Source organism: Mauremys mutica, chromosome 17 (assembly GCF_020497125.1).
Source record: "Mauremys mutica isolate MM-2020 ecotype Southern chromosome 17, ASM2049712v1, whole genome shotgun sequence".
Classification (NCBI taxonomy): domain Eukaryota; kingdom Metazoa; phylum Chordata; order Testudines; family Geoemydidae; genus Mauremys; species Mauremys mutica.
Window position 1 is genome coordinate 24,132,808 of NC_059088.1, and position 12,507 is coordinate 24,145,314.

General features: G+C 52.3%; 1 protein-coding gene across 4 annotated transcripts in view; it reads left to right on the top strand.

Moving 5' to 3' along the window:
• SV2A (synaptic vesicle glycoprotein 2A) overlaps positions 1-9,323 on the top strand; it is a 67,339-nt gene extending 58,016 nt beyond the window's left edge. For all 4 annotated transcript variants that reach the window (XM_044991717.1, XM_044991719.1, XM_044991716.1 and 1 more), the window contains 5 exons: positions 703-867; positions 1,532-1,665; positions 3,592-3,795; positions 4,796-4,955; positions 6,215-9,323. In XM_044991717.1, the coding sequence (XP_044847652.1) occupies positions 703-867; positions 1,532-1,665; positions 3,592-3,795; positions 4,796-4,955; positions 6,215-6,398 (847 nt within the window). In that variant the 3' untranslated portion in view covers positions 6,399-9,323. The remainder of the gene's footprint in view (positions 1-702; positions 868-1,531; positions 1,666-3,591; positions 3,796-4,795; positions 4,956-6,214) is intronic.
• The last annotated feature ends 3,184 nt before the right edge of the window (positions 9,324-12,507 follow it).

The following is a 12,507-nucleotide window of genomic DNA, read 5'->3' on the forward strand; positions in this document are numbered from 1 at the left end:
ACTGGGACTCGAGAGACCTGGGTCCCTTGTCTGATACTTAGATTGTAACTCAAGCTGGTTGGGGATTTTTCTGAGAAATGTTTTTATGCAAAAACAAATTTGCGGATTCATGGAAACCGAATTGTTCTGCAGGAAAGAGGCGAGCTGCCCAGCTGGGAAAAAAAAGTCAGAAGGATCAAAACGGGATGGTTCGACCTTTTTGAAACCAAACATTTATTTTCCAGTCAGAAACGACTTTTTGTTTGGAAATTTAACTTAATTTATACTTTTTTAAAAAGTTTCAAAAAAAAGAAAAACAAACAGGTCAAAATGGAAACGAAGCATTTCAAAAGGATCAAAATGAAGCCATTTGATTGACCTGAACTGCAGGGTTTTTTTCAGTTTGTGAAAAAGTTTTGAGATTTCCTCTTTTCATCCTGAGTCAAGTTAGGAACATTTTTCAGAAATGTCCCAGGAAACCGTTTCCCACCCAGCACTAACTGTGAGCTCCTTGGGGCAGAGTCTGAGTTTTGTTCCTTCTTCGTACAGCTCCTAGCACACTGGGCTCCTGCCCCATGACATAGTGTGCTAAAGCTACCATAATGCACCTAATAGCAATAACAATGTACAGCTCCTAGCACAATGGGAGCCTAGTTCATGACTCAGGCTCCTAGGCACAACAGACAATAAGTACTGATCTCTCTCTCTCTCTCTCTCTGATAGTTACTACGGCTTGACCGTCTGGTTCCCAGACATGATCAAGCATTTACAGAACATCGAATATGCCTCCCGCACCAAGCTCTTCACCCATGAGAAGGTGGAGCACTTCACCTTCAACTTCACCCTGGAGAACCAGATCCACCGCAGCGGTGAATACTACAACGACAAGTGAGTGGTGGGTCATCCCTCCTCACCCCCAGGGCAATTAGCAAGAGCCCTCTTTGACCCTTGTGAGATGGGTCGAGATGCTGGGGGGGGGCCGTGCTCATGGGAGAACAACCAGGTGTCCTGTACTGGGCAGAGCCTGTGAGGACACTGGTGGGGTCTAACATGGCTCCGTGGTTGCAGAGAATGGGCTGCATGTGCCAGGGCTGGGGGATAGCTAGTCTGGGCAGTGCCGGGAGGAGGTCTCTGGGCTCGAGGGGAGGAGGGCTGCATGAATAAATACAGGTGCTGGAGGAAATGCAGCCAGAACCTCACCAGGAGTGCAGCCGGGGAGGTTGGGATGCTTTGTGTATCCAGAGCACGGGCATCAACAGGGCAAGCTTGAGCCTCACCCCGCCACACACCGACCCCTGCCTTTACGGACCCCCATAGTCCACGCAAGCCTTGAGTTACCTGCTGTGCCAATTGCAGATACTTAATTAACTCCCAATCGTGGATACTGAACTGAGACCCACCAAACTCACTGCACAGCAGGGGTCGCCGAGCATCCAGTGTCTGGCTTAGCAAGGTCCAGAAACCATTTTTGTCCCCCCATGATGGAGGGAGACCCACACCCCCTATCCCAGTCGCTCTTGGGTCACTCAGTCCCCGGGTTCGTACCTGGCAGGTTCATCGGCCTCAAGCTGAAATCCGTCTCCTTTGAGGACTCCCTGTTTGAGGAGTGCTACTTCGAAGACATCACCTCCAGCAACACCTTCTTCAAGAACTGCTCCTTCTTCTCCACTGTCTTCTACAACACAGGTAACTTCCTGCTGCCCTGTAACAAGTCGATGGGCCATCTAGACCCATGGTTCTCAACCTGGCCCAGTCAGCACAGAGCTGCAGCTCATGTGACATCCTCAGGGCCACAGTCGAATCGTAGAATCATAGAATATCAGGGTTGGAAGGGACCTCAGGAGGTATCTAATCCAACCCCCTGCTCAAAGCAGGACCAATCCCCAGACATTGGATGTAGCCCACAATGATAAATAGGTTGAGACTCACTGAGACGGTACCAGATCCACTGGGCCACACCAACTCTCTGCTTTTTAGATTATGTCTTTACTGCAAAGGTGTGTTCTGAACTTGGGGTCGCTGATTCAGGTTAACATAGCAGTGCAGACCTGGCAGTTTGGGTCAGCAGCTCAAATTCAAGTTTATAGGGCAGCCAGGGACTGAACTTGAGATACTAAGCCCAGGTAAAAGCCAGGTTGTCCTGTCTTCACTTCTATTTGAACCCGAGTTAGCTAATGTGGGTTAGTTAACCCATGTTAAGAACACACCGTATTTTGCAGTGTAGACATGCCCTTAGAGACAGGCTGAAATCTCCAACACTGGACCTTGCTGGCTAATAGTATACCTCATAGGGGACGTTCCTTCCTGACCGGCCAGCTGGTGGTCAGCTTGCGCCATGGAGCATGAGGATTAATAGCCCTTGTGTTCACTAGCCTAACCAGTGCAGATGCTGCTTTTGGGGTCCCTCGAAGGGGCAGGCAAGCGACCTGACCGTGATGTTTTGGGCAGGGGGGTGTCAATGAAGGGCAGTGTCTCAACTAGCGTGACGGGGGAACAAACGGGGCCTGATTCTCCACTGCCCTGCTCCCATCTGCAGCCATATACACACACCGATGCAAAGGGGGTGTAAAACGCTACCAGGCAGCATCCGGGAACCACTTTGCACCAGTGGAAATGGCCAGGCAAGGTGCAGGGCGGAGGAGGATTGGGCCAGGGCAGTTTTGTTTTAGGGCTTTAATTCCCCACCTGGTCCTCTGCGGGGCTTGAAATTGCTGCTAAATATTCTCCGGGCCGTGCTGATTAGCTGCCTCATGGTGACCTGGCACTGAATAGACTCTGATGGGCTTTGGGAGGGGAGCCCTAGACAAGGAGAGATCAGGCAGCTGGAGCTGCTAACCCATGTATTTTCTGAAAGGCATCAACAAATGCTGTCGAAGGGGGAGCAAATTTACCCCCCCCCAAAGCCATCTTCACCTGGGACAGATGCCGCTCCAAGGCCGGCCCCGTGTGCGAGAACAAATGCGGGGAACCTCTGTGTCCCACCCTCCCCGTATTGCAATGCCGCACTGACTCATTCTGCCCTCTGGTGGGCTTGGACCTAACCATTAAAACCCAGGCACCCGGCTGTTCGTGTTGATTAAGAATCTCTGGGCCGGTCTGCAAAACAGAAAACTGTTCGTCTTGGTTACTTGGTTAATTACACCCCGGTGGCTTACAATTCCCCTGCATTTCTGTCTCCACTTCCAGCACTGCTGCATGCTGTTGAACAGCAGCTGTGTTCCACTTCAGAGGTGGCTGCATTTCAGTGGTGGGTGAGCGACCCCTGTGAAGCGTTGCTGTGTAGCCACTAAACAGCAGCCACGCTCTGTCCCAGAGGTGGCTGCTTTTCAGTGGTGGGTGAGTGACAGCTGCGCAGCATTGCTGTGAGGCCGCTAAACAGCAGCCACGTTGCACATGAGAAGTGGTTTGCTTTTCGGTGCTGGGTGCGCAAACCCTGTGCAATGTTGCTGTCCATCCATTAAGCAGCTGCTGCGCTCCACCCCAGAGGTGGCTGCATCTCAGCCCATCTGCCTCCCCACCCCCCATTGTTTGGTGGGAGGGGCAAACGGCCTGCTAATCGCCCTGCAGCTCAGTGCAAGGCCACGCCCAGTGTCGTCTTCTCCCTCTCCACAGACCTGTTCGAGTACAAATTCATCAACTCCAAAATGGTCAACAGCAGCTTCCTGCACAACAAAGAAGGCTGCCAGCTGGACTTCAGCGATGACAACAACGCCTACATGATCTACTTCGTCAGCTTCCTGGGCACCCTGGCCGTGCTGCCGGGGAACATTGTCTCGGCCCTGCTCATGGACAAGATCGGGCGCCTCCGGATGCTGGGTGAGGGGCGGGGATGCTGCCTGGGGACTGGCAAGGGAAGTGGTGGTGGCAGCATGGGGGTAGGGATAGCCTGTTCCTTCTGCACTGATTCCCCCTGTAGATCCTGGCTGCAGGAGCAAAAATTGATCCCTGCCCCTTTAATCCAGCTTCCCTGTGGCTTGAAGCCAAGATTGCCCCAGCCCGTGAGAATTTTTGAGATTTCAAAGTTCCCCCCCATCCAGATTCGGGACAAACATTTGAAATCTTAAAAATTGTCCCGAACTGAAAATCGGAATGTTTTCTTTCTGAATCCGGGCAGTGACGCGTTACATTTCGATCGTTTCAAAATGATTGGTCTTTATTTCCACCGCTTCTCTTTTGAACTGTGGGTGTGTCTCATACCCGAACAAGGTTTCAAAATGGAAAGTCATTTTAAGCTGAAAGACAGAACTCCTCAAATGGTTTGAAAGGGGAAATTCGTCAGATTTGACCCTTTCCCACGAACAGATTCAATTATTCCATTTTCTGGGGGGGGAAGTTGAGTTGAAAAATTCCCAACTGGCTCTATTCCTTGGCTGATGCTTGAGCTAGACCCTCTTGGTCCACAGGCATCAGCTGTTGCCAATGAGCCTTCTCCTCCTTGACCTGCACTGAGGGGAAACGTCTCCTTGCAGAGCAGGGGCACGGCTAGGATTTGCAACCCTGCACCGTTCGGGCCAGCTGCCCCAGCTGCCTCGTAGCCGGAGGGCCTGGCAGAATTGCAGAGTCGGTGGCTCTTGCACTGGCAGAACAAAGGAGCAAAGAGGAAGCTGGTGGGTAGGGCAGGGAGGATCTTGCACTGGATTGTGGGGAGGGGACAGTCAGGAGGCCTTGCAGGACTGATGGAGGCTGATGCATAGGAGAAAGGTTCTTGCACCAGGCAGGTGATGCTGGCTTTGACCAGGTACGATTCCAGCCAGGCCCGTCCCTGCGGATACACCCTCCTCCCCAGCCTAACCCGCCTCTCCTCGTCCTGCTGCAGCCGGCTCCAGCGTGATGTCGTGCGTCAGCTGCTTCTTCCTGTCGTTCGGGAACAGCGAGTCAGCCATGATCGCCCTGCTCTGCCTTTTCGGGGGGGTCAGCATCGCCTCCTGGAACGCCTTGGACGTGCTGACGGTGGAGCTTTACCCCTCGGACAAAAGGTACAAGTCCCCGCCTCCATTAGCTACCCAAGGCAGAGCACGTCCTGATCCCGGGATGCCCAGTCCAGATGTGGCTGAGAAGGAGGAATCCTGGGTTACCACCTCGACTGGTAGCTTTGGGAATTCGCTGCAGTAACGATAAATACCTGTTAGGGCCTGAAGGACCCTGCATGTTAGGGGGAGGGAAGGTGGCCCAATGGCTAGAGCAGAATGACTGGGAGTCAAGACTCCTGGGTCCTATTCCCAGCCCCAGGAGGAGAGTCTAGTGGTTAGAGCAGAAGCAAGGAGGAATCACGCAAGCACAATTGATGCACAGAGCTTCCAGCTTGGGCCTTGGCTGTCTGGAGGGCCTATCACTGAGAGCAAGGGGCACTGATGCATGGGCACCAGGTGGTAGTCTGGACTCTGCTTGTGCCTGACGCATGTGTGCTCGGCTTTTTGCAGACCCGCTCCCCCTAGGAAAAGGGGATCTTTGACTGCGGCTTGCTGCAGGCTGGAAATAGACAGTAGAAAGGGAGAGGAGAACAGGTGGCCTGTGTACAAGGACTGGGGAGCTGCTCCAGGCAGTAAGGCATTAAATGGACCAGCCTTTGCTTCGCTAAGTGGGTTGGGGGCGGGGAATGGAAGCTGGGCCCTTGTGCTGACTAGAGGCAGGCTGGAGAGTTCGCAGCTAAAGTTAGAACGCAGGGCCTGTCGTTGAAGAGTTTTACGGTAGCTTTGCCGTAATTGGTGTTAAATATACTGGGGTGACTGATTTCCTGATAGAAAAATGCATGCGAACAGCAGAGCTTTAAACACAGAGAGAGAGAGAGAGTGTGTGTCTTTCTTTCTTTCTTTCTCTCTATCTACAATAAAAATCCTTTCCCCTCTCCATCATTGGGTGTTACGGGTAGCATCTGCGCCCCAGCTGAGCTCAGGGCCCCATTGTGCCGGGTGCCGTACATATACCAAGAGAGAGACAGGCCCTGCCACAAAGCACTCACAGTTGAAATGGAGAAAGGGTGTGAGGGGAAGGGACTTGGCCGAGGTCATGCAGTAGATCAGTGGCAGAGCCAGGAATAGCATGCTGGTGTCCAGATTTCCAGGCCACGAGGCTGAAACGCAGTCAGATTACTCTGGACTGCTGCTGCTATGACCATTTGTTCCCCATCTTTTAGGGAGAAAGGGGACATTAACCCCCCCCCCCCGCCCAATAGCCTACTGCCCCCCCAACCCCTTTAGCTCTCCCGTAACCTCGTCCTCTCTCCCCGCTTCTCTAGGACGACAGCCTTCGGCTTCCTCAACGCCCTCTGCAAGCTGGCGGCCGTCCTGGGCATCAGCATCTTCACCTCCTTCGTCGGCATCACGAAAGCCGTGCCCATCTTGCTGGCCTCGACAGCGCTGGCTGTGGGCAGCTCGCTAGCGTTGAGGCTGCCGGAGACGCGCGGGCAGGTGTTGCAGTGAGTGGGGGGGTGTGTGCCCCCCCCCAGATTTCCTCCCTCCCCCAGGAGATTCAAGTTGTTAGACACTGTGAAATGTCTTATTTTCTGATTTTGATTATTTTATTTTTTCGCTCCCCTTCCCCCAACCGCTCTTTCCTTCCTACCCTTCCCCCTCTTTTTTCGGTGTCAGAACATGTGTGAGAATCGGCTCATTCGTTGCAGCAGTTGGGGGGGGGGAGAAAACTGGACTGAGAAGGAGGGGGGAAGAACCTCTTTGCACTAAATTCAGGCTGGAAATGGCCCAGCCTCGGCAGTGTGAATGGATTAACTGGGCAGCTCCTGATCAGAGCTGGACGCTAGGGGCTAGGGCCAGCTCCTCAAAGGGGACATCTAATGTCTAGGCGCCCTGCCATGCGGCAGAAACCCGAAATCCCTTTGTGGCGCTCACCCTAGGGTGTGCGCTGGTGAACACGTGCTCCATTTAATTTCACACACGTGGGTGTAAACTAGTAGTACGTGCAACGTGTGCGCACGGATCTTGGCTGTGTAATAGTCTCCGAAGCCTCGTTTATTTTTTTCATCAGCCACCTGTGGTGTGTGGCGAGCAACGCAACCTCCCTCCCCCACCACTGCTTTTTCGGGGCCCTTTGAGTCATATGTAACGTAGCGTCGATTTCAGGTGTTAACAAAGCTTCCGTTTCAGGCTTCTCAGCCAGGTTTGCAGGAGCAAATCGGCAGAGCTAAGTTGTTCCTCTGTGTCACGTGACCCGAATTTGAAATCCTGATCTGCACGCGTCCTCGCATCGTGTCGCGCTGGTGTCACAAATCGCTGGCCAAGCCGCGCCAGACGCCGCTGGCATCCACCCCTGTAGACTCTAGTGGTCTCGGACATTCATACATTTTGCAGGCAGCAGGTCTAGGATCTCATTGGCATGGCAGAGGCTGTATCAGAGCAGCGGTTCCATCCTCGGCTCTGGTGGGTGCCTGGTCCTAATGTGCCGAGCGCCTCAGTTTCCCCATCTGTAAGACAGGGATCATGATACTTGCCTCCGTCTGTGGAGTGCTTTGGAGGAAAGGTGATGTATGTGCGGGCAAAGGAGCATTATTTTTTCTCCCTTGGACCAACATCCGCTCACAAATCCCTCTGTAACCGGACCGAATTTCACGCACTAATCCAGGGAGATTCCCCTCCTCCAATTAGCCATTTCAGCTGAACAATACAGCGATGCTCTGTTTCTTTTATTATTGTTTATTCAGGGATTTAAACATTGTTTCTTCTGTTTGGGGGGAGAAAAATCTGACTTTGAAGCTTAGGGATTGTGCTTTTGGTTGCTGGTTTTTTTTTTAATTCTCCCCAAGTCCCTCCCCACAAAGGCCATCCAGAAACACAGCCCGGGGGAGGGTGGGGGGCAGGGTGTGATAGTAGATCAGGACTCCATTGCGCCAGGCCAGCAGCCCAGCTGGCCTGAGAGCGCCGCTAACCTCGGTCTTGTCTGTGGGTTGCTGGTCATTCCAATTAGGCGTTTCGTGTATTTAACTCTGTCGCCCTCTGTCTCTCCGCCCTCGCCCGGCTCCTTGGTTGACCCTAAGGTCTAAGCTACACTTAGCTCAACCCAGCTATGTTGCTCCCAAAGGGGGAGTAAGATCCTTGAAAATCTATTGCCTGGGACGCTCTCCAGAGGGAACTCCCCAGCGGTGGCGGGCAGCTAAATCTAGGGGAGGGCAGATCAGAACTCAGCACATAAGGCCCAATCGTGCCTCACGAATGGGCTCTCCCTTTGCAACACCCAAAGCACCGCGCCTTGCTCATTAGAGACGGGCCACACCCCAGCTCCGGCTGCCTTTTCTTGCTGTCGCTTTCCTGCTGCAGATTTACCTGACGCAAGGCAGAGCTGGGGCAGGGCCGCGTGCTGCCAGGGGCTTGGTGTAAGAGGCCTCGAAGAGTTTGCTCACCAGGACTAGCTGGGCAAATGTATTGCTCGGCTGAAGGAGCAGTGAGGGCAGAGGTCCTTGGGGACAGCAGGGGGCTATTTTAAAGACACCCTGTTGTGGGTTGCAAAGTGCTCACCCTGATAGGCAGCAGTGGGTGTTGTAGCAGCCATCTAGCGCCATCTACGGGCACAGAGCGGAAGCACGACCTGGCCTGCCTTCTCCCCTTAGGACCAATGCACTTTTTTCATTCCAAGCGGGGTGTCCCATGCCAGCCCTTTAATTCTCTGTGCTATAAAGCCAGCACTGTCCAGCAACCAAGAGGCTAAGAAGCTGTCTTGGGGGCTGGTCGTAGCTTAGAATGTAAATGTTCTTTAAAACCCCAGCTAATGTTAGGCAGATGTCTCCGCATCTTTCCCATCTCATGGCTTGGAAACCATGAGAGAAGGATCCCGGCTGTGTCCTTTCTGCTGTCAGCAAGGAGATGGAGGCACCTGATTCTGTTCTGACCTTGTGCTGGAAGAGACACACGCGTGGTGCCTTACCCAAGCAGGAGGCTTGCGCCTGGATGGCCGGAGAGTGTTTATGCACATTCACCCCCTGAGGTCAACCGGATTTAAGCACGTGCTGGAGTGCTGGCCTAAACTCCGGATGGTGAGTGAGTTCCAACCCAGATCTTCAATTAATCTAACCCCCACCACTGCCCCGCCACTGAATTCTAACAAGCAGCAGGACCCCAGTGGTGGGGCGGAAGGAAATAAGCATTTTAAAACCAGATCTCTACCTTGCAGGGTGACAGAGCAATTCTTAATTTAAAAACCTAATGCACTGGGCTATGTCTTTATCAGGGCTGGCTCCAGGCACCAGCGTAGCAAGCAGGTGTCTGGGGCAGCCAATGAATAGGGGGGCGGGCAGCAATTCGGCAGCAGGGCCGTCACTCCCTCCCGAAGCGAAGGACCTGCCGCTGAATTGCCGCTGATCGCGATTGCGGCTTTTTTTTTGTTTTTGTGTGTGTGCTTGGGGCAGCAAAAACACTAGAGCTGGCCCTGGTCTTTATGCTGCTTTCTGTTATCCTGGGGGTAAATCTGGAGTAAATCCATGTCCTACCAGTCTAACAAAGCAGAATCTGGACTTCAGGGCAACTTTGATAGAAGGAAAGGGGCAGGGGGGGGGGGGGAGTCATGGTTCTCTGGTTGTATTTTATAATCCATTTGCATAACAAAGCCCACTAATTGTCACATTGTAGGTTAATTGCCCATGCAGGTTCCATGCTTTAATAGCTAGCTGTGTCTCTTTGTGTCGTCATCCGAAGATCTGAACAGGCGTGTGGTCCGTGGTGCCCATTAATCTAATCATAGCAGCTGGACACACACCCAACCAAAAATGTCCTTTTCAACAAGGGGTGAAATTGACAAGCACCTGTGTTGGTTTTGCTGGGGGTCTTTGGGGTAATGGGTGCCAGCCGAGCTCCAAAACAGGGAATTAAATATCTTGCCTTTGCTGCAGAGCTAAACAGAGAAACAAACTGTATTTGGGGAAGGGGGGGCAGTTTAAGGTCATTTAGGCCCCCATTAGACAATAGAGCAAGGTCGCCAACTCTAGGCTGATGCGTAGAGAAGTGTGGTGTACACCAAGGGAGAAACGAACTGCTGTATCATTTTAAGCGAGAGTTGTATTTTTTTACATTTTAAAGAGTAGTATATTTTTCTTTCTTTATAATTTTACACCAGATCTCAGTTTCCCCGCCTCTCGCAAGCATAGCTGAAAGCAAGAGTTTTGTGTCTCTGTCTCTCAGCTACCTAGCTCCTCTGCCTCACCCGCTGGGCTGTCTGAGCACATCACAATGTCTAATGCTCACAGCCGTACCTTGCGGCAAGTTACAGGTAGGGAAACTGAGGCACAGTGAGACAAAGAGTCTGTCTATCCTGTGATCAGAGGAGGGAGTGCAGCACGCGTAGACATATCCAACCAACGCTCGCTCGAACAACAATAGCAACAAAGCTGCAGCACCAGGAGCTGGACAAACCCACTCAGCCCCCTGCCTGTGCTCTAGCCTTCACTGCTATTGGTACTCCAGTTAGCTGGCTCGGGCCTGTCTATACACGCTGCAGTCACACCGCTGCAGGGAGTGTAGACACTCCCTAGTGACTTGCCCGTAGTCACACAGGGAATCGGTGGCAGAGGTAGGAATCGAACCTAGCTCAGGATCCCTAGCCCAGCTATCATTGCTCGACTTCTCTGGCAGAAAGAGAGGGCATAATGTTTCTTCCATTAACAAAGCTTAATTAAACAAAGGTGTCATCATTTATTACAAGCTTAAGGGTTTGCCCTGGAGAATCAGGGCTGCTGGCCCAGGTGGAGGGTGGCATCAGTTTGAGAATGATTTTCATCTCGTGCAAAAGGCTGGGTGGACACAGTTCAGGTTAAACTAGGGTTTAGCTTGAGAACCGGGTTAACGTAAACTGAACTAGCAGCATCCACACAAGGGTTTGCAGCACTTTAAGAACCACGCTACGTTAAGCCCGTGCAGCTGCTTTGTAGGCACTAGGTCGTGTTATTATCCTGGGTGTAGACAAGGCCAGGAGCCTCTGGGCCTAATTCTTCAGTGCCTTGGGCCTTGCATCGTCATGTACAGCTGGGTAAAGTCAATGCGTGATGCCACTGCTCTGACGTGGTGGCACCGCACACCCATTCAGTCCCTTGCACAGCGGGCGCGCACCACTCCCTAGTGAGAAAAGTGGTGATTTGCACTGAGCAGTGGCTGCACAAGGTGCAAGGCAAAGAGTGAATCAGCTCCTGGGCCTCCCATGATGGCTGGGGGACCAGAGAAAGGACATGCATCAAGCACCTGCATGTAATGTGACAGAGAATTTCCTTCCTGACCCATGCAGCAACCATAGTTCCAGTCCTGAAGCATGACAGTTGATAGATGTTATTTTAGCAGCTAACCACAAGGTTATTGCTGGGTAGCCAGTCCCTTTAATAAAGGTACCAAAAGGCCATGTGCTATAGTAGGACAAAGTCCCACCTAGGAGGAGGCTCGTCGAAGAAGCTGTACAGGTCCCAACTACGTCGGTTTTTCCACCCCACTGTGAATGGGGCCAGACTGGATTATGACCACATTGTAACCTGAGCCGGAAGGGAGCTTGAGTGTTGCCCACACAAGCTCATTTTAAAAGGCCAGTGCAGAGGGGAGATTAGAAAACCTGGTCCCGATGCTGCAGCCAAGCTGACACCAATGCCCCCTGCTCCAGTGAGGGAGGGATGCATGGCCCAGGTGATCGCCAGTGTTTCGCTATCCTAACCAGGCTGTTTGCCTCTCTCCTATTGGCTCGGCGGGCACGCTTGCCTCATGGCTGCCTGAGCGACGAAGGGGACTGAGTTTTAGAAAGCTTTAACTCAAGACCCTGGGCTCAGCTTGTTCCTATACTGGGTTACACATTTCTCACCATAGAGACAAACCACTCTGGGCCAAACGAGGGAGGCTGCAAGCAGTGGGAATAGCACAGCTGGTGGGGATGGTCTTGTACAGTAATTTACAACAGACGAACCGAACGCTGGCCGGAATCTTCAAAAGCCCCCAGGTCCCGTGGGAGCATCCGTCCCATTTTCAAATGTGACTTAGGAGCCTGAGCTTTATGGGCTTCCAATAGGATTTGGGCTCTTAAGTCGCTCAGCTGCTTTTGAAAATTTTACCCCTAAGTCCCCTTGTCAAGAGGGTTCATGAGTCCGAGCAGCTGAGTGTTGTGCACACAGCTTGGCATGCGTAAGAGATCGGATTTGCCCACCTTCTGGGCAGCGAGCCGTGTTAAGATGGTTCAACGGAGGTATGCCAAAAAAAAGGGGGTGGGCCAAAATCACTAGTCGCTTTTGACGGCTCCTAAATCTCATTGTCAGTCAAGAGGATTTAGGCCCCTAAGGGTTAAAGTCACTTTTGGAAATGGGACGTAGGCATTTTGGAAAATATTACCCTGAGTCTCCTTTAAAAAAAACACATTCATCATTGTATCACGCTTTTTGTTTCAAAATCTAGTTGCAAACTGGAGCCGAAGAGACGAGAGAGCAGTAGGAGAGCGACGTTCTAGGCAGGAGGGATTTTTAATCTTACTGGAACAAACTGGTCCGAGGGAGGGGAAGGTCTGCCCACCCCCCCGCCCCCTTTTAGAGAATTATTTTGAAAGCTAAGATTTAAAATAGGGAAC